This window comes from Mycena indigotica, assembly GCF_014461135.1.
Source record: "Mycena indigotica strain 171206Taipei chromosome Unknown Mind.scaff0001, whole genome shotgun sequence".
In the NCBI taxonomy this organism is placed as follows: Eukaryota; Fungi; Basidiomycota; class Agaricomycetes; order Agaricales; family Mycenaceae; genus Mycena; species Mycena indigotica.
In genome coordinates, this window is record NW_023503000.1 from 4,333,814 (window position 1) to 4,353,495 (window position 19,682).

The following is a 19,682-nucleotide window of genomic DNA, read 5'->3' on the forward strand; positions in this document are numbered from 1 at the left end:
AGATATGCTTACCATCATGTCTGTCACCAATTTGATCAATATTGGACCAGCAAATTAGCTTACATATGAAGTCTCACTAGCCAAAATCAACATGAAGAAATTTCTATATACATAAGGACATATGATGCATATCTTTTGGAACCTAGATCAATCACCTGTTTAGCCTACCCAATACTGTGAATTATCAGTGATATCACACCAGGGTGCCATGGACAAAAAACAAGGGGGGATTACTTAATATACCTCAGTGTCTCTATGATTATCCAGTACTACTGCTTCTATGACCTGCTACTAACCTATCACTAAACTATCCTTGATAGCAACAGCATTTTCTACATTAGCAACTAGGTATTCAGCAGAAAATTACCATATTTGGTAGTGTTGATTGTGTGACTGATGTAATATCATGTCACACCTGGCTGTTTATAAACACATCCCACCCCCAGGAATTAAAAACTAACACTGTTTTTAAAAACATGTTTCTAACTGGTTTGTAAACCAGATCAACTTACAGTACCCTACAAGGCTTAGTATTATCATAACATCCCTAGTGATGAATAAAGGTAAATTCCAAGGCAACAATCATCCTAAGTCTAGTATATAGGAGGAGTGGGTGTAAACTCTGTGCACAAGTGCTAACACAGAAGCCAACTGGGCCAAAAGACCACTATGCTAATCATATGCACTTGGACTATATATACTAGTAGCTGGTACACTCATTTGCATGTATGTCACAGAGTGAATAAAGGTGAATAATACAGGACAGGCCATTTAGACCAAGTTCTTGCAATCATACTATATGACATGTATGGAGCCTTCCTTGCCCACACTATCACCAGCCTGACAGTCGCCTTGGGACAGGGTCTGTGATGCTGCGCAGGGAATTATTCACCCCACTCACTACCAATTACTCTCCTCTCAGCAAATTTCGGATAGTGCTAGGGCTTATCAGTGGCAAGCATGTGGGTTTCCACTGATAATATATAGTAGGTTTGGGGCTAAACAGGTGGGAATTGATATAAAATGATGTGGGAATGAAGACTATAGGGAACCTTCCAGAGCAAGGTAATAAGTGTGTTTTCACCTCTACAGAATGCTACAGTATGCTTAAACTGTACCTATATGATGGGAAACAAGAGAGAACTGAACTCATTACTTATACAGATAAGCAGTTTGAAACTATCTCTTAACCTAAGGGTGCCAACCTTTCTACAAATGACAGTATATACTATATTACTTGAATACAAGATTTAAATGTATAGTTGCAGTATCATACTACTGTACTGGAAGAGTATTTAAAATCTATTAACCTGATCACCAAGAACCAATAGTTGAACATGAAGAATTTGAAACACTCCATAAATTTCTTTGAAAAGTGAGTCTGAATGTGATATAATTCCATATTTTAGGTAACAGTTGCCCTTTTTGCTTGCCTCCTGCTATAATCACTTCTCGCACAACTGGATGATTATCACCATGCTGGAGAAGAGCTGCTTGGAGAGCAGTTCCAAATTTTCCACTAATCTGATTCACTTTGGCACCAAAAGAAATGAGAAGTTCAACTGTTTCAATGCTGCCTTTGAATGCTGCAGCTTGCAGAGCTGTGCCATATTTTCCAGCAGATATATCAACTTGAGCACCAGAGCTGATTAGCAGGTGGACAGTCTCACTATTGCCTTTTAGGGCAGCCGCTTGAAGTGCTGTACCATACTTTCCAGCCACCAAATTTACTTCTGCTCCAGCATCAAGTAGAAATTGCACAGTGCTGTTTTTTCCTGCTAATGATGCAGCATGGAGGGCAGTCCCATATATCCCAGCAACTGAATGAACATCAGCACCTAGTTGAAGAAGTAATTCAACTGTTTCAGTATGTCCCTTTGAGGCAGCAGCTTGCAGTGCTGTACCATATTTCCCAGAAATGGCATTAATATTTCCTTTATAATCTGCTCCAAAAAGAAGATGAATAAATTGTATCTCCCTGCGTAAGGAAACAGCTTGGAGTGTTGTTCCATATCTGCCGGCAATTATATTGGTCTTGGCTCCATAGTTCAGAAGAAGCTGAATTGTTTCCTTTCTACCTCCTATCAAGGCAGCATGGATAGCTGTTCCATACTTTCCTCCAACCTGATTTACCTTGGCACCAGCCATAAGGAGTGTTTTCATAATAGACTCATATCCCTTGAAAGAGGCTGCTTGCAGTGCTGTTCCATGTTTGCCAGCAACCAGATCTACCTCAGCACCATAGCTCAAAAGAGCCTTCACAATTTCATGATGCCCAGCCAATGATGCTGCTTGTAGGGCTGTTCCATAGATACCTGTAGTCATATTGATGGCAGCTCCTGAGTCTCTCAATAGTTGAACTAACTGTAGATTCCCTATGTGAGCAGCAGCCTGAAGTGCTGTGACAGAATAATCTTGACAGCTGCCTTTGAAGAATGGTGCATACTGCTGATGAATTGTATCTGGGGATTTAAATTTAAGCAGATGCTCAACCATTTTGTCTTGTTTACAAAGCACAGCCAAAGTCAGTTCAGACTTGTATTGATATATCTGATGCTGCAAGATATGTTGGGTTAGGTTTAACATGTTTCCAGCTACTGCAATACTCAGGACTGTTGTATTGGGCTGTGATAGAAGTCCCCAGGAGCTGATATACCAGCCATACTCAGTGGAGTAGTCAAATTTCTGAGCGGTCAGATCCTGTAGGCTTTCTATAAGCTGAGATGTGAGCCTTTGTTCAGGATACCCTTGAGCATGTGATAGAAAGTATTGACAGTAGCGCAGGAAGGGAAATTTATCATGAAAGGTATGAAACCACCACTGAGATTTCTGATATGTCTCATAGGACTCTCTAGTAACTTTCAAGTAGGCTAGTAAGGTCTCTGTGATCTTGATGTGTATATCAGGAAACTCTTGTTGTTGAATATCATCTAGGAAAATCTGTGCTGTATAGTGTACAAGTCGAATGATATCTGTCTGTTGATCCCTAACTATTAATCCATAACATGTTTCAATAATAATGTCAATAGGAACCAGAGCTTCATTATCTGGCAGAACTGTGCTATTCTGTGAAGTTGCTAGAGCCACCTGAAGCTCAAAGGTTGTTACAGGACGCTTTGCATAAGCTGTCCAACCAAGTGCCAGAAGTGCCAGATGGCTGATATCAGGTGGCTGTGCCTTTATGTGATCAATTGTCTGTTGATAAGTGTTGTTGAGTGTTTCAGGTACTCTTTGCAGCATATCATGCAGGGTATTGTAGTTGGATGCTAAAGCAAGTTGCTCTATCTGAAGTTTAGCCATTAAGAACCTAAGTGATTTGTTAGCTAAGACTTGAACTTTCAGGTTTTACAATCCAACTTACATGCCATCTGCTCTGGTGATGGTCTTATCTATGATCTCCTCTGCTAGATATATATCCTCCCGAGCAAATATTGAAAGGTTTTTGTGGTTTTCCATTTGAGAAAGGATATAGTCTCTCAAATCTGCTCTAGAGGCTTGGATTTCAAGTCGGATGATAGATGGGCCAGTGAAAGGAATGACATGTGGTCTGCTGGTGATCAGCAGACTCACATTTTCACCCAGAGCCAAGATATTTTTGACAAGTGTGGCTTGCTCATCAGCTAGATATTCATCCAGGGCATCAATCACAATATAGACAGTTTTGAACTTGGCGACAGTAGACACAAGCAGGTGATAAACCTCCTGCAGAGTGCAATTGGTTCCCTGGTTTTTGTGCAGTTTGTAGAGTTTCTTTGCGCTTGTCATATCAGAGTCATTCTCAATTAATAGTCGCCATAGTGCCCCTAGTAGATTTTTGACTGTTTGTATTTCAGCTTCCTTGTAGTTGATATAGGCAAAGGCAATGCCAACTCTCTTGTCATTCTGGTGAACCTGGATCAAGTGTTCAACGACCTTAGCCCTGACAAGAGTCAGAAAGATCCAATAAAGCAAACACAAACAGGTACACAAGCACAGTCTTTCCTACACCAGCTGTATATCTTTAGCATCAGATAGATGCGCTTGTTAACAGCGATACATACGGATTCCATAACACCAGAGTCGCTCTCCGAACCCTGCTTTCCATTGAATGAAACTGGGGTGATTTAGCAACCATTCGCCCGTATTCTGGTGGCATGTTTCGCGTATATGCTGCTGGCGAGCGGCAAAATTGATTGGCGAAACCCAACGCAGAATGGCCAGGCGTTCCTGCTCTACTCATTGTGAGCGACGAGCCGCTGCATGGTTATATCGCGCGAATTACCTTCTGTCTCCGGTGTCCCGGTGCTATATATTCTACGAAAAATAAGCGATGGAGGCCACTAAGGAGAGGAGCGCATACCTGGTATAGTCGCCGGTCACATAGACCTGAGGTCCCTGGCCCGTACCGCCGCTCCCGCCCTGCTGTCCATTGCCACCTGCACCGCCAGTGCCACCTAGAAAAGGTTAGTTATATGTGGCCGTTTGGCTGCCCCCAAGATCCAACCGTATAAATGCATGATTCTCGCAATGCTGCTCATCGTCGCTGGAAGTGGGTATGGAGGAGCGACAAGGAGGACAAACCACGTTTCATCCACGCCTTCCTTTCATGGCCCGGGGTTCATGAGGTGGCCGCGAGGTACGACGAGAACAGGAAGAATGATGATCGAATGTATGCAATGAACTTGGCTGGCTTTTATTTTTGTATAAACTCACAGAAAACGGACGCTAAGCAGTCAAATCACAGTCTCCCGGCCTGAGCACACACCACTCCGGCTGGAGCGAGTTGGCCGCAACGCCGCGCTGCCTGAAGCGATACACAACCTCGTGCAGCCTGCTCAGCGCCTTTTGGACATCTCCGCCGGGGCCCGACCAGAACAACTCAGCGGTAGAGGCGGCGCGCGGCCACACTGTCGCGTCGAGGTTCGCGGGCGAGGACTGCTCGGACCACAGCAACGACTGCCCGCCGAGGACGAGCGAGGCCTGGGCGGCCGTCAGGTTCGCGACAGGATCGAAGACATAAGCCTTTAGTGATGCATCAGAAATCTGAGGATATACTGAAAGAGGAAAAAACGTACGTGCTGCCATGTCTTGAACGGGTCGCACCAGCTGTTGCCTGTCGGGAAGGCCCCGACCCACCCGCCATGTCCACAGTCAAGGTAGAAGTAGTCCGATGCGGCATGGACCAAGCGATGCCCTGATTGCGCAACCGCCTGGACGTGCTCAGAGGAGATCCAAACCATGACGACGGTGTCGTTGGCCAGGGTGACGGGGTTGTCAAGTACCATTTCTGTGTGAAGCGGAGTAAGCACTGGGCGAAAAGATACCATGTAGCGGAGCTAAGATAGACTCACCCTCCCAAACAACAGCGCTCTTCCCGGCGGACCGCAGAGCAGCATGGCTCGCCTGCGTGAACGAATCGAGAGCCTGTGCGAATGTCTTCCCGCTGGCGCTCAAGTCCGACTGGGTCTGCTTGTCTTGCGTGTAGCAGCTACATCTCTTCGTCAGCTACATTCGATGCTTATTTTCGCCGGCCTTACTTTGCGTTAATCTCGTCCCCACCAGTTGAGAAGAACTGTCCCGGGAATAAACCCGCAGCAGCTTTGAGGAGAGAGGCGGTGAACTTGGTCGTGGCAGCGCTGGCAAGGCGGAGCTGGCCCGCGGGCGGCTCGTTCGCGAAAGATGCCCACGGCTTGGCTTCAGCACAGGCGATGTGCTCGGGGAACGACTTGGAGATCACTGAGGTGTGTCCGGGGGTGTCGATTTCTGGAATAACATCGATTCCGCGCTGCAATCCCAAGTTAACGGAAGAATTTAGTCCGACGTCCAAGACTCACCGCAGCAGCATAAGACACGATATCCTTCACATCTTTGGGGGTATAGACAGCGGACGGGTTATATGCACCGTTCTTGGAGAGCTTTTCGAAACCAGGGATCTGAAGAGGGAAGCTTTGGCTGTCGACAACATGCCAGTGAAGGGTGTTGATCTATGTGGCTTAAACTTCATGTCCAAGACAGAAAATGTATGACGCACCTTCACCCAGCTCATTGCGTCGAGAGTGCGCTTAATGTCCGCAACGGGGTAGAAGTTCCGGGCAGTGTCGAGCATGAAACCACGGTAAGGCTATCGGGATTTTTAGCATATCGTGAGCGAAAGAGTAGATTACGGCGACGTACGTAAGCAGGCTTGTCGGAAATTTGAATGGGGGCCTCGAGAGTATACGTAGTACCCGAGAAGTCAAACCAGATCTGTCCGAAAGTCTGCAGTCCTCGGAAGAGCCCTAATGTGGAATTCGCCTTCAAGACAGCAGGAGAGCCGTCTGCAGGCACGCTGAGCGTGTACCCCTCGTCGCGCGTCCCAATGGGCGCAATGGCTTCCTCGGAAATACTCTTGACCTTGCCATTCTTTGCAGCGAACTCGACCGTCAACGATGGGAGGGACTTGGCTGACTTGAGAGCACCGGCCGCGGAGGCACCACGGTCAATGACAAGTGCTGCAAGAGCATCTGTTTTCAGGAAGCCTTTCGCCCGGGAAACCGCGTCTTTCAGGTCGGAAGGGGCGTTGGGGACCGAAAGCTTGATGTCGAAACCGTGTGCGAGCTTCAGTGCAGTTTTGCCCGTGTTGATAGATGTGGGCTGGGGCCAGAGGGCGAGCGCCGATGGGAAAAGCGCGAGAAGGAGGGAGAGCCGGACTTGCATGGCTGGCGGGTGGAGAGAAGGGCGGCGCCAGCCCAGCGCAGGTATATATATACCGTCGCTTAGAGATCAATGCATCCTCGACAAGACGCTTCTTTTGTTGATCCCACATGCGTATCGCGGTGGGGCGTAAATATCCTCATGATAGCGCGGGTCATGCGACGCTCGCCGTACGTGGCTGAATTCAAGTCTGGATGTCTGTTTTCCGGTTGTCGTCGATTTTAGAATGCGTCGTTTCTGGCTCATGGGTATCGATCCAACTCGGCCTGTGTTTGTTGCTTGTCGTGAGCCTACAAGTTTCTGGGATTCTGCGAAGTCGAAGTCGAAGACTCCACTCACCTTGCCTCGACTCGGTCCGATGCAAGATGCCAGCAAAGCAAGATATCTACCACTTGGCGGTTCTTCTCTTCTCTTCGCTGTCGGTGCGGACATCCTTCCCTCAGGGCAAGTGGCTAGACTCGATTCGCACGACGCGCCATGTGAACCTGTGTTACAGTGTGTACCTGGATCAGTGGATGGCCGTTGAAAAAATACTCTTCAAAGAGGAGAGTCGGAGAAGAGGGTGACTAAGCGTCACATCACGTCTTGGCTTCAATTTCTGCCACAACTTTCGTCTATTCGCAACTCGGAGGTGTACTATAATAGCACTGGCAGCAAGCCTGAAAGCCCTCGACTTCGAAAGCGATCTGGTGTGGCGCAAATGACAGCATTCTCCCGATACTTACGCTCCTCTGAATCAGATGCGGCTGAGATGCCACTGGAATCATTTGAACAAGGCACCTCTTCGTCATAGGTGTACCGTCGACCCATTCGCCTGATGCTGTGGTGTACTCCGAAGCGCCAGAATCGTCGGTCCGCACCTTTATTTGGATTGCGACGGCTGGTGGGCAGCATGGACTCAGATGGAACACACTGATAAAATTCACTCAGGCTCGGACGGTCTGGGGCAACTTGAAGTCCGGGGTCAGTCACTCATCTGACAGTCACGGTTCCCCCGCCTTTCTCCACATGAAGTCAAGGCTTCTTCAGGAATAGTTGCCCGTCCGATGCCCGTATCAAGCCTTGCCTCAGCAACTACGATGAGCTCGAGCTGCTCACAAGGTCACTCCAGTTCCCTGCGTCCATGAACTCATTCTTCGAAAGATTGATTCATTTCTCAAGTGCACTCGCAGCCCAATATTCTGACAACAGCGCAGCCCTGTATAGCGTTTATTTTCTCTGACGATTTACATACTCAATCTCGTGAGGCTTCCGTATCTTCTGTGCGGGCTCACTGTCTGACCTTTCTTCCAGTCCGAGTCGAAACTTGAACGGGCATTACATTAGAGGCCGCACCTCGCACATCCTACTTCTTGAAAGTTCTTGTCGTCGCATACGTCTATGCGCTCTGGACGATGGACGTCGTGAACTGGTACCGTCAAGCTAGCCTCGTTTTCATGGACCGCTCAACAACGTCCATTATGGACCGCATTCAATGGCGCTTCAACGGCCAAAGTCCACAGTACGGTACTGTGGCCGCCGATGGAGGCATTGCTCATGTTTAATGTGGATGCGTCATGGCGAAAGCGGGAAATAACGTTTGCGGTACGAAGATGGTCATAGGTGACAGCGTTGTAATATTGCGCGTTTGGGTCCCGCATCGCGAGTCTACCCGCTGGGTCGTCCTTCTTCCTTTACTACTGTTGCTCGTCTCATTTGGTACAGTGCTATGTCTATCATATTTCATGTCTTCTGACGAGCCATTCAAGTATTCGTGATTCTAGATATATTCTGCCTGGTTGCCTCACCATGGGGCCCGCATCTCATTCCCGACCGTTGCCACAGGCGGTGCAATCTGCTCGCAGTACGAGTCCGAACTCATCTCCTGGGCATTCTCGCTGGCCACAAATATATCTTGCACAGTCTTGATCGCCAGGAAGGCTCGGCAAGCACCCGCTGGTTGTTTTAAAACTTCAGGTGCTCATATAGTATTACTTACCTGCGTATCTTCAGGTAAAGCCTACGAACATTGAATGTCTCTCGCAAGCCTCAATTGACAATATTACTCTGCTAGCAGGCTGCTGTCGTTGCTCGTTGAATCAGGGATTGACCCCTGGCAGCTGACTCCTTTGCCATATCATGATTCATATTACTCCTAGCTCGCCCCGCTCGTCCTCTTCTTCCCGATTCCGCACACGAGCCCTGCGTTCTACCTATGCGCAGTCTTCGCCCGCTCGGCGACCACCTGTCTCAGGCTGGGCTTTACCTAACCCTGATCATGGTGGTCGTCAATTTCCAACGCAGGCTGTGGGCGGCGGACGGCCGCAGTGTGATCGCGTTGCATTCCGGAGCCCGCCGGAGTACAGAGTATACCGTTATCGCTAAGCGGCCTCCGGTTTGCCTGCCAGTGGGCCACCGAGACCTCTGCCACGACAGCGTATGCGAAGTCACTAGCAGAAGATGAGGGACCGAACTCTGTGCTGTAGTACCGATGTGGCCAATTGTCCCCTTGTTATCTAAGCGCGGGTTTTCAAGTTCTTGAGCGCTAAAGACCGCCGTGACTCAGGTGTGCTTATTTTTGTTTGTGAATGTCATGAAATGTGGATCCCAGATTTCTCTCCAGTCCGTCTGGTCTTCAAGGAGCCCCCGCCTTTGCCCAAGTACTAGTATCCGAGTCGTCGAATCAAACGCTTTCATTCCTGCTGCCTTCCCGCTGTCAATCCGGAGATCAAACTTGAAGGCCGCGTGCGGGGGGCCGCAAGGCTGCTCCTTGCTTCCGCACTCGACGCACAACCTAGCATTCGCAGCAACAATGGAGGCAGAGTTGATTCAGATGACAGTGAAGGGTTAGTGCCGAAGATCGTTCAGTGCATTGCCTTATGATTCCTATCCAGGCGGAACGGGTGGTGCAGGTGGTGCAGGCGGCCGCCAGGGTGGGAGTGGGGGTGCCGGCGAAGGCGCTCGCGTCTATGTGAATTCGGAGCAGGCCAGGTACTTATGTATTGTGCAAACACAATAGCAAGCTCTGATAAGAACAGAATCTACACAGGAGGCGAAACAGAGGGTGAGCTCAAAACATTCCAATATGAATCCAATATATATATATATTACTTCTTTCTCTCAGAGATGGAGCGCAAAAAAATCATTAACTGGATCTCACCGATCAACTATGCACCGCGTCACCAGCAGATATATGACTCCTGTCATGAGGGCACTGGGGAATGGTTTCTGCAACACTCAGATTTCCTCAGCTGGAAATTGGGACATGGACAAACACTGTGGTGTGTTGGTGGCCGTAAGTCCCTACTTTCCAGTCATCCTTTAAGTAAGTCATGACTCATCCAAAATACTTAGCTGGTGTGGGCAAGTCTGTTCTTGCGTAACCTAAATTATTTTATTTCTTGAACTGATCTGAATTACACATAGATCCAAAGTAGCAGAGCATTTACTTGAGACAAATGCTGGAGACTACACAATTGGAATTGGTTATATCTATCTGAATTATAAAGAATCTGAGATTCAAACAGTCAAGAATCTGCTCAGTGCTCTCTGGAGGCAACTGCTCCAATCAAAGAAAGATATCCAACAAGCAAGGAGTTTATACAATCATCATTATGAGCAAGATACTAGGCCCACATTCAAGGAGATCCAAGACCTTGTGAAATCCCTGGCTTCTGTGTTCAAGAAAATTTATATCATTGTAGATGGTTTTGATGAATATTCTACAGAGTATCATACTTCCCTTTTAGAGAATCTACAGCTAGGCAACTGGGTTAGCATAATGATCACAAGCAGACCACATGTGACCCCTACCATTGATTGTTCTACTCTGGAAATTAAAGCTGCAGAAGATGATATGAAGCAGTATATACTTTCCCAGATCATTAACCATCCCGCGTCTTTACAGGCTGATCCAGTCAGATTTGTCTCTAAAACAACAGATCATAGCAAGACTAATCTCCAATGCAAATGGGATGTTAGTGTTCAAAAATTTATAATATTATTATTTGAAACTGATTGTGAATTAAGGTTTTTAATGGCTAAGCTGCAGATTGAGCACCTTGTCTCAGCATCAACATTAGAAATTCTACAGCAGATGCTTAGAAGTGTACCAAAGACTTTGGAGACAAGTTATAAGCAGACAATTGATCGTATCACATTACAGCCAGAAGAAGTGAGTAACTTGGCACTCTTGGCACTGGCCTGGGTGGCAGCTGCAAAGAGACCACTTGAAGCTGTTGAGTTGCAGGCCGCTCTAGCACTCTCAAAGGATATCACACAGCTGCCTAGTCATCTTACAATTATTCCTGTTGATACTATTGTTGAGATGTGCTGTGGACTCATTATCAAAAATGAAGAGACTGATGTTATACAGCTAGTGCACTACACTGCCCAAGTCTACTTAAATAAGATGGTATATCCATCTTTTGAAAGCATTGAAGTGGAGATAACTAGGACTTTGCTAGCCTATCTAAGTTTGGTGCCAAGTAGCATTATCACATCTGATGATAGTGCAGATATCCATTCTATGATCAATAACAAGGATGACCAAGCTTCAAATTATCCTCTTCTAAACTACTGTCAACATTTCTTAGCTCATTCTAGAGGAAAGGCACAAGTTATTCTTGGCCCTTCTCTACTTCAATGTCTTCAATATCATCTTACACAGGAGATTATTAAATCCTGGTCTGCTTCCCCATGGCCTAGTTTCCAACGAAAAGGCTTAGATATATCACCTATCTGTGTTGCAGCTGCTGGAAATCTAGAATACTTAGTAGATTATATATTAGTGGATGAGGTATCTAGGGAAAGCCCAGCACTGGCTTATGCAGCCCTGTATGGTCATAAAACAATTATTGAGAAGCTTCTCAAGGAAAATTATAAGACTGGAACTGCAGATGCTCATTATGGAACTGCATTACATGCTGCAGCTTTGTCAGGACAGTATAATATCATCCACTTTCTACTTGAATTAGGGATGAATATTAATCTGGTCTCAGGCACTTATGGAACAGCAATTCAGGCAGCAGCCTATCAGGGTCAGCTAGAAACTGTGAAGTTTCTTATCCAATCTGGTGCTCATATAAATCTAGTTGCTGGCTATTATAAAACACCACTCCAGGCAGCCTCATTTCAGGGACATATAGACACAATACAGCTACTGCTAGCATCAGGTGCTCAGATTGATTTAATAGCAAGTCTAGTTGCAAACCCTCTACCAGTGGCTAGACAGCATGATGCAATAATCCTTCTTTTACGACAACTTGGAGGCCGTATGCATTCAACTACCCCAGAGTATCAAACAGCTCTGCAAGCAGCTGCATTAATGGGCAGAGTAGCTACAACTCAACTACTTGTTAGCTCTGGTGCTCAGCTAGATTTATCAGCTGGTTTCTATGGAACTGCACTTCAGACTGCATGTTGCTGGGAACATATTGAGGTAGTAGAGCTTCTCCTAAAATCTGGTGCTCAGGTAGATTGTATTGGGGGTGAACATGGAACAGCTCTACAGGCTGCATCATATTGGGGGCATAATCAAATTGTTCAAACTTTGATTCTTTTTAAGGCTGACATCAATTTGAAATCTGGAAGAAATGGAACAGCTCTTCAAGCTGCATCTTCTTGGGGGCATCTGGAAGTCATTCAGCTATTGCTAAATGCGGGTGCTCAAGTAGACTTAATTGCTGGCCAAAATAGTACAGCTCTCCAAGCTGCAGCATCAGAGGGCAAGACAGAAGCTGTTCAAATTCTTCTGCAAGCTGGTGCTAGTATAGATTTGGTTGCTGGGAAACATGGAACTGCTTTACAGGTTGCAGCATTTAATGGCAGAACTCAAACAGTTGAATATCTAATCAAGCATGGAGCCCAATTAGATTTAACTTCAGGAGACTGTGGGGCTGCTCTCCAGGCTGCTGCATTTACTGGAAGAATAGAGATGGCACAGGTTCTGTTAGATGCAGGGGCCAACATAAATCTGATTGCAGGACAATTTGGAACTGCTCTACAAGCTGCTGTTCTATCAGGAAAGGTTGAAATGATTCAGTTTCTCCTTAAGTCTCATGCACAAGTAGACTTGGTAGCAGGTCAGTTTGGGACAGCACTCCAAACTGCATCATGGAAAGGAGATACTAAAGTTATACAACTTCTTCTTAATGCTGGTGCACATGTAAATTTGGCTGTTGGAGAGTATGGTACTGCACTCCATACTGCAGCACTTGGCAACCATAATAAAGCAGTAGAAATGCTTATTGAAGCAGGTGCTGAAGTGAATTTAGTTGCTGGTAACTATGGAACAGCACTACATTCAGCAATTATTAGGGGGAATACAGAAACTGCTTGCCTTCTACTTACCAAAGGGGCTGATATGCATCTCACTACAGAAAACCATAAATCAGCACTTCAATTAGCTTTGTCTCTACAGAATATTGAACTTGTCCAGGCTTTGCTTAGCTTTGGGGCCCCTGCAGACTCATCGGTCAGAAGAACACTTCAAATGGTAAATCAACTCAATTCACTATTGGCAAGGATGAGAGAAAACTCGATGGAATTGCCCTCAGAATCTCTAGTGCAAGCTTCAAAGCCCAAGACTAAGCATTTATCTCCATCAGAATTGAAAGTTAATATAGCAAGGCAACCAAATTACCAAATATTCTTACCAGTGCTATTGTTTAGCTTGGGTATTATCCTCCCAGGAGTTGTACTATTTATATTTCGAGTATTTTGGATAGGATAGATAATATAGAATCATAGTAGAATTTTGTCAAATTTAAGTACACATAACTGAAAATCAACAAATCTGGTAAACTCCTGATTACATGGTGCCCTTAATTGATTGGAAATTGAGGTCATTTATTAGACTTCACCTATGTCTTCTATCATAGTCTAGCTTTTGTGGTGGTCTTTTTTCTTTTGTATCAAATCTCAATCTGACTAAGAATTAGACATATATAGATGATTTAACCATTAGGATATTATAGAATGATAATGATAATGAATAGGTTCCTGCCAAAAAATGGTTATCAAAGCAGGATCTGATTATGATAGAAACACAGGACCAGTTTGTAAGGACAACCCCAGAGGCCTGAGATCAAGGTCATAGCAGGGGAGGATCTAAAGAGAAGAAACTCTAAGGATCTGCCTGCTAGGTAGCTGACTATATACTGCTTATCTGTAGCTGCCGCTGTTGGGCACAGATGTAAGGGCAACCCTGAAGACTCCAACAAAAGCCTAGCAGGGGAGGATCCAAAGCGTGAATAAAAGCTACGGAAATACACGGAGGGACCGACCTAGCAGGGGAGGATCCAAAGAGAAGAAACTCTAAGGGTCCGCCTGCTAGGGCGCCAACTATATACTGGTCATCTGTAACTGCCGACGTAGAGCGCAGAAGGCCTGAGCGGCGTCGCAGGCTCTGTCCCAAGGTGATCGTTGGGAGGGTCTTGACGGATTGGTGATTGTGCGGGCGAAGGAGGCCGTGGACGATGGTCGGGGTGGGTCGGAGCGTCCGAGGGGGCGCCGGTCGGATGCGCCTCGGATGCGTTCGGAGGGTCCGAAGGAGGCCGAAGCGGGGGTTCCCCTGACATCACCCCCCCCCTTTGAATGCGGCGTCCCGATGCATAGTTCGAAAGGGCAAGGAGTCGAAGGTCGCTGAGGCGATGTGCCGTGGTTTACCCAGGTACCTCCGATAGAAGTCCGCAATCTTGTCTAGCGCACAGACACGGTCGAACCGAACCCACGAGTCGTGTGAAGCATCGTAGTCTTTCCACCTGACGAAATAGTTAAGACGCTTATACCTTATCCTGGCATCCAAGATTTCCTCGACTTCCCATTCAGGGACTCCGTCCTCTAGCTCGGGGGGCGGTTCGTCGTAGCCGGGTTGTCCATTGAAGGGGTCGTCCTGAGCGGGCTCGAGCTTAACAACAGGGAAGACGGGGTGGAGCTTGGAGTAACGCGGGGGGAGGTCGAGCTTGTAGGCACCTTTGCTAACTTCTGTGAGCACCTTGAACGGTCCGAGGCGCTTGTGGGAGAACTTCTCGGAGGGCCGAGTCGTTCTAATGTCAGAAGCGTCTAACCAAACCTTATCACCAACTTGAATATTCGGAGCGTCCGAACGTTTCCGATCGTAGTACCGTTGATAAGCCGCAGTCTGGGACAGACCAGGAAACGACTATTTTTGTCGATTTTGTTGCTCAGCGCACGTCTCAGAGTTGACATGAGTCCCGAATGGTCAACTAGGGAATAACCTGCACAAGAACCAGTCAAACTCCAGTCAAAATCTATCAAGTCGCTCTCAGTGATTCCAAAATCTTGACTAGGAAAAGTTCGCAGAGCCCGTTCTACGCTAGAATCTATCCAATTCTATGCAAAATACCCAAAGGGAGTGTATTCTAAAAAGGCATATTCGGTTTGGCGCTCAGTGGAGACTCGAGATCGACTTCTCCTAGATAAGGGACACCCCCTATCTCTGTTGGCATCAACGACTGACATCATTGGAACGTGGTTTCGGATCATGCTGGAGGATCGAGAGTGCCAAGGGACGGTTAAACGGCGAAAACCTACTCAATTGATTGGGGCCTGGACCTGTGATCAACGGCGACTCTAAAACACTGTCGAGGAACAGATCATCTGAACATTGGAAATGCGCCAGGAGAGTTGGGACAACCACCGCTGAGGCCATATGCACAAGATACGAGTTATGGGTGTCAATCGAAAGCTGGGAAGCAGAGCTATCCACTTATCCTACTCAAGATCGAGGGATTCTTCACAAGCAAAACTAGATGGTCGCGAACACGGAAGATTTACACAGGTCATTGACTCTAATACACGCGATACCAGTCATCTGGACCTGGATTTTCGACTCTGGGCCGTATATGAAAACGATACCTATCACAATTATGCACATGGACTACTTTTCTTACTCGAGATTTTCCCTGATTCTATCAATTTCTGTTTAGTATTTATATCTCTGTTTTGTATTTGGCAGGTTCACGGATTGCCCCGCTCTACTAGGTGCATCTGGGGATCTAGCTCGTCAATTTATCTTGCTAGCTCTTTGAAATAGTATTACAGCGTCGGAAGGATTATTGGTTGAGGGTTTCGGTTGCTGAATACAAGAGTTCCGGTTGCTGTTTATTGGGTTTCGGTTGCTGGTCGAGAGTTTAAGGCAGTTAGTTCCTGACTCGAGACAACTCAGAGGGTTTAAGGCAGTTAGTCCTGATCCAACGAGTATAAACTCTCTGGGCATCGTATTGGCGCTTCTCTATTGCTGAGTTTCGTCGATAGTACGCTTTAGGGCACGACAAATCAACGTTTTTCGCAAGAAACTCGTATCTACCCTACAACCTTACACATCTGTGCCAAGGCTCTGTTCACAGGGGCCTGTACTCGCACAAGGAGTTGACGATTTTTGGGTTTTTGTGACTTTTCCTACTCGACATTATACATCTTTCTCTCTACGACAAGTGGAGTTTGGGTTGTTTTTGTTGGTTTGGTTAGTTAGAGAGCTCATTTGCTGTCCCCACTCCGCACTCATCACCGTTTATACTCGTCTTTGGCTTTAACGAGCACGGCCTTTGCCTCGGAGACGCCGTTAGCTATCCGATCACAAAACTCGTTCACCGACTCCAACTCTGAGTGGGCGCCTGGCTCGAAACCCATTCGGGGGAGCCGACCAGTGTCCGTCATAAAGGGTACCTGTTGAATGGAGGAGTGAATGTGGTTGTTATAGGCGAACTCAGCGGCAGGGATAAGCTCGTCCCAGTCGTCTTGTTGGTAGTTGGTGAAGATCCGGATGTACTGCTCGAGCTCTTGGTTAACGTGTTCGGTTTGTCCGTCGGGTTTGCGGGTGGTAAGCCGTAGAGGTAGCCGGTTTGACGCCAATTAAGCGCCAGAGTTCGCGCGTGAAGTCAGCGATGAACCGCGAACCACGGTCCGAAATGTACTTCTCGGGGGTTCCGTGGTGCCTCCAGACATTCCGATAGTACAACCGGGCAGCTCCGACTGTGTCTACTGTCGTATGGCACTCAGTGAAGTGAGCGCGTTTGCCAAGAGTGTCGACAACCACCATGACCGCGTCGTACCCATGAGCCTCGGGGAGCTCGACGATGAAGTCCACTGTGACGGTGTGCCAGCGTTCGGGGGGGACTTCGGTCAGGTGTAGCTCTCCGTGCGGGAGCCTTCGGAGGGCCTTCGTGCGGCAGCACAAGTCGCAGGTCGCGACGTAGCGTCCGATATGGCGGGACATCTGTGGCCACCAGTAGTTGCGCGAAACCAGCTCTAGGGTTTTGAACCGACCGGCGTGTCCGGCGACTCGCGTGTCGTGGCAGAGCTCGATGATGCGCCTCCTTAGGTCTTTGTCTTTGGAGACTACGACCTTGCCGCGGAAGTACAAGAGATCGCCCGAGACGGCCCACTCGTCCGAACGTGATGAGCGGGGGCCCCGAACTTGACCTCGGACCTTCAAGAGTTGCCGGGCCGCAAGCGCGACATGCTCCTCTAGGTCAGGCTCACCGGATAGCGCTTCCTTGATGTCGCGGACAAGTTCGGACCCAGGCCCAGAGACAGTGACGGCCTCAAGCGCACGAACGTGGAAGAGCTCAGGGCGCAAGAGGGTGACGTCCGAGTTGTCTTCGGAGATGCTGTGGTCGGGCCGACGGGAGAGAGCATCGGGGCGGCCCATCTGGCGACCTGGGACGTGGTGCAGCGTGAAGTCAAACCTAGAAAGGTACAACGACCATCGGGCTTGCCGACGGTTAAGGTGCTGTGCCTTTCGGAAATACTCCAAATTCTTGTGGTCAGTCCAGATCTCGACCGGATGTGCGGCGCCCTTGAGGAAATGCCGATACTCCTCGAGTGCGCGGATGATCGCGAGCATCTCCTTGTCGTGAATCTCGTAGTTGCGCTGGACATCATTTAAGCTTTTGGAATAGAACGCTACAGGGTGCCACTTCCCGTCCGGGGCGGATTGTTGTGAAAGAACCGCCCCCGTCGCATAATCTGAGCTGTCTGCTTCAAGTCGGAAAGGCCGAGAGTCGTCCGGGATCGCTAAGACGGGCTCTGAGACGACCGCGTCTTTGATAGCTTGAAAGGCGGCGGCTTCGGCGTCTCCCCAGGTCCATTTCTGGTCTTTCTTGGTGAGTGCAAAGAGAGGCTGTGCAAGGGCCGAGAAATCCCGAATGAACCTGCGGTAGAAATTAGCAAACCCCAGAAACTGCTGGACGTCCTTCTTGTTTTCGGGCGGAGGCCATGCGGAGACTCCGGCGACCTTAACGGGATCCATTTCGACGTGGTTGTGAGAGATGATAACCCCCAGGTACTCGATTGACGATTTCTCGAAGTCGCACTTCTCCTTGCGAAGGTACAGCTTGTGCATTCGGAGTCTCCGAAGGACTTCGCGGACGATCTCACGGTGCTTACGGAGGTCCGAATGTGCGATAAGTGTCACGGATAAGACCCGGCCCGTCCGCTCCGGCGCTGGTGTCGGGCCATCGCGGGCCCGTAACACGCAGCACGTGACAACGGGGAACATGCGCCCCAGTAGGAGGAACGCACACGTGGGAAGCACGTGACCGAGAACGACGCGTCGAGCCGTCGCCGAGCCCAACTCGACACCAGGGGACTGGGGAGGAGTGCTAGGAGGTCAGGAGTAGCGCCTGGCCCGCAAGGGATGTGCGATCGTCCCCTCTGCGGCCAGGAACGGGAGCGAGGAGGAGGAGGAGAGGCCAGGGTGTCCGATCACCCCCTTTGCGGGCCCGCGTATATAAGGCGCGATAGTGTACCCTGTACTCTATCGCTTAGATCGTCTGAAGAACTACCTTACTCCGTGCGAGGAGACGCTATCGACTCATCGGGCCCGACATGACCCGATTCGAACCATCGACCACCGACTACGACAAGGGACCGAGTTCACGGGCCCTTTCGGTTTCGATCTACACCGCCCGCCGTACTTGCGGGCCCGACTATTCGTCTGTTCTGTTCCGGGCGCGCGTTCTTAGGAGAAGTCCTTGCACGGCCCGACCCGCAGTCTGACAATAAGGATATCGTCGAGGTAGATCATAATGTCTCCTGAAAGAATGAGATCCTGGAAAATGTCATTCATCATTGTTTGGAAAGTCGCGGGGGAGTTCGTCAGGCCAAAATACATCCCCAAAGGTTCGAACAACCCTCGGTTAGTCCGAAAGGCCGCCTTCCACTCCAGCTCATTCACTCAGGAATACTAATAAAAACGTGGCTACTGGTGAAGGGCTGTACTCATAAAACCTGGGGAAGGTCTCAAGGGTCACAAATGTCACACTTTTTAAAAAACTATTTTATTCATTTTTGGGTGTTAGATCATAGTATTGATGATGGGATTGATGGCATCAAGATAAAGTGATCAATGTGGAACGATTTTTGATGGACATCAGTATCATTGATGGCTATGTCAGGATACATCAATTTTAGCCTAATTAGGGTGTATACCTTTGCCCTAGATCTCAGGCCTACCTAGATGTTTATCCGGGTCTTCGGCCTGAAAAAATGGTGATTTGCCTTTCCATATCTGGTAATATCTTAGTCATAGCTGTCAAACTCATTGAGATATTCACAATTGATTGAATGTCACATTTTTTGTCACAGTACTCCGGCCATGGCTGGCATGAGCTCCCCCAGGTTTTATGAGTACAGCCCTTCACCAGTAGCCACAGTTTTATTAGTAAAACTGAGTGCACATCCTGTCCACTCGTCTCCTTCTTTAATCCGGACGTTATTGAAGCCCCAACGAACATCGAGTTTGGTGAAATAACGGGCACCCTTGAGCCTGTTGATAAGGTCATTAATCAACGGGAGGGGGTACCGGTTCTTAATCGTCATTGCGTTGAGGGCGCGGTAGTCCTGGACAAACCGAAGTCCTCCGTCCTTTTTCTTAACGAAGAAGACGGGGGAAGCCATCGGAGATTTCGAAGGGCGGATACGACCGGTGGCAAGTCCCTCCTCGATGAACTCGTCAAGTTCGCGCTGTTCGAGGGGGGAGATCGGATACATCTTGCAATTAGCGG

At 48.1% G+C, this 19,682-nt stretch overlaps 2 protein-coding genes across 2 annotated transcripts; one reads left to right on the plus strand and one right to left on the minus strand.

The window, feature by feature from the left end:
* Positions 1-4,704: 4,704 nt before the first annotated feature.
* MIND_00120300 (Beta-hexosaminidase) lies at positions 4,705-6,675 on the minus strand (the record flags this gene model as incomplete). Its single annotated transcript, XM_037358139.1, has 7 exons — positions 4,705-5,001; positions 5,055-5,287; positions 5,331-5,467; positions 5,517-5,764; positions 5,814-5,963; positions 6,011-6,100; positions 6,154-6,675. 7 exons carry the CDS (start codon positions 6,673-6,675, stop codon positions 4,705-4,707), a joined length of 1,677 nt encoding a protein of 558 aa, XP_037226049.1.
* A 2,788-nt stretch (positions 6,676-9,463) lies between these two features.
* MIND_00120400 (Ankyrin 2,3/unc44) lies at positions 9,464-10,034 on the plus strand (the record flags this gene model as incomplete). Its single annotated transcript, XM_037358140.1, has 5 exons — positions 9,464-9,497; positions 9,546-9,642; positions 9,690-9,715; positions 9,776-9,946; positions 10,006-10,034. 5 exons carry the CDS (start codon positions 9,464-9,466, stop codon positions 10,032-10,034), a joined length of 357 nt encoding a protein of 118 aa, XP_037226050.1.
* Positions 10,035-19,682: the final 9,648 nt, after the last annotated feature.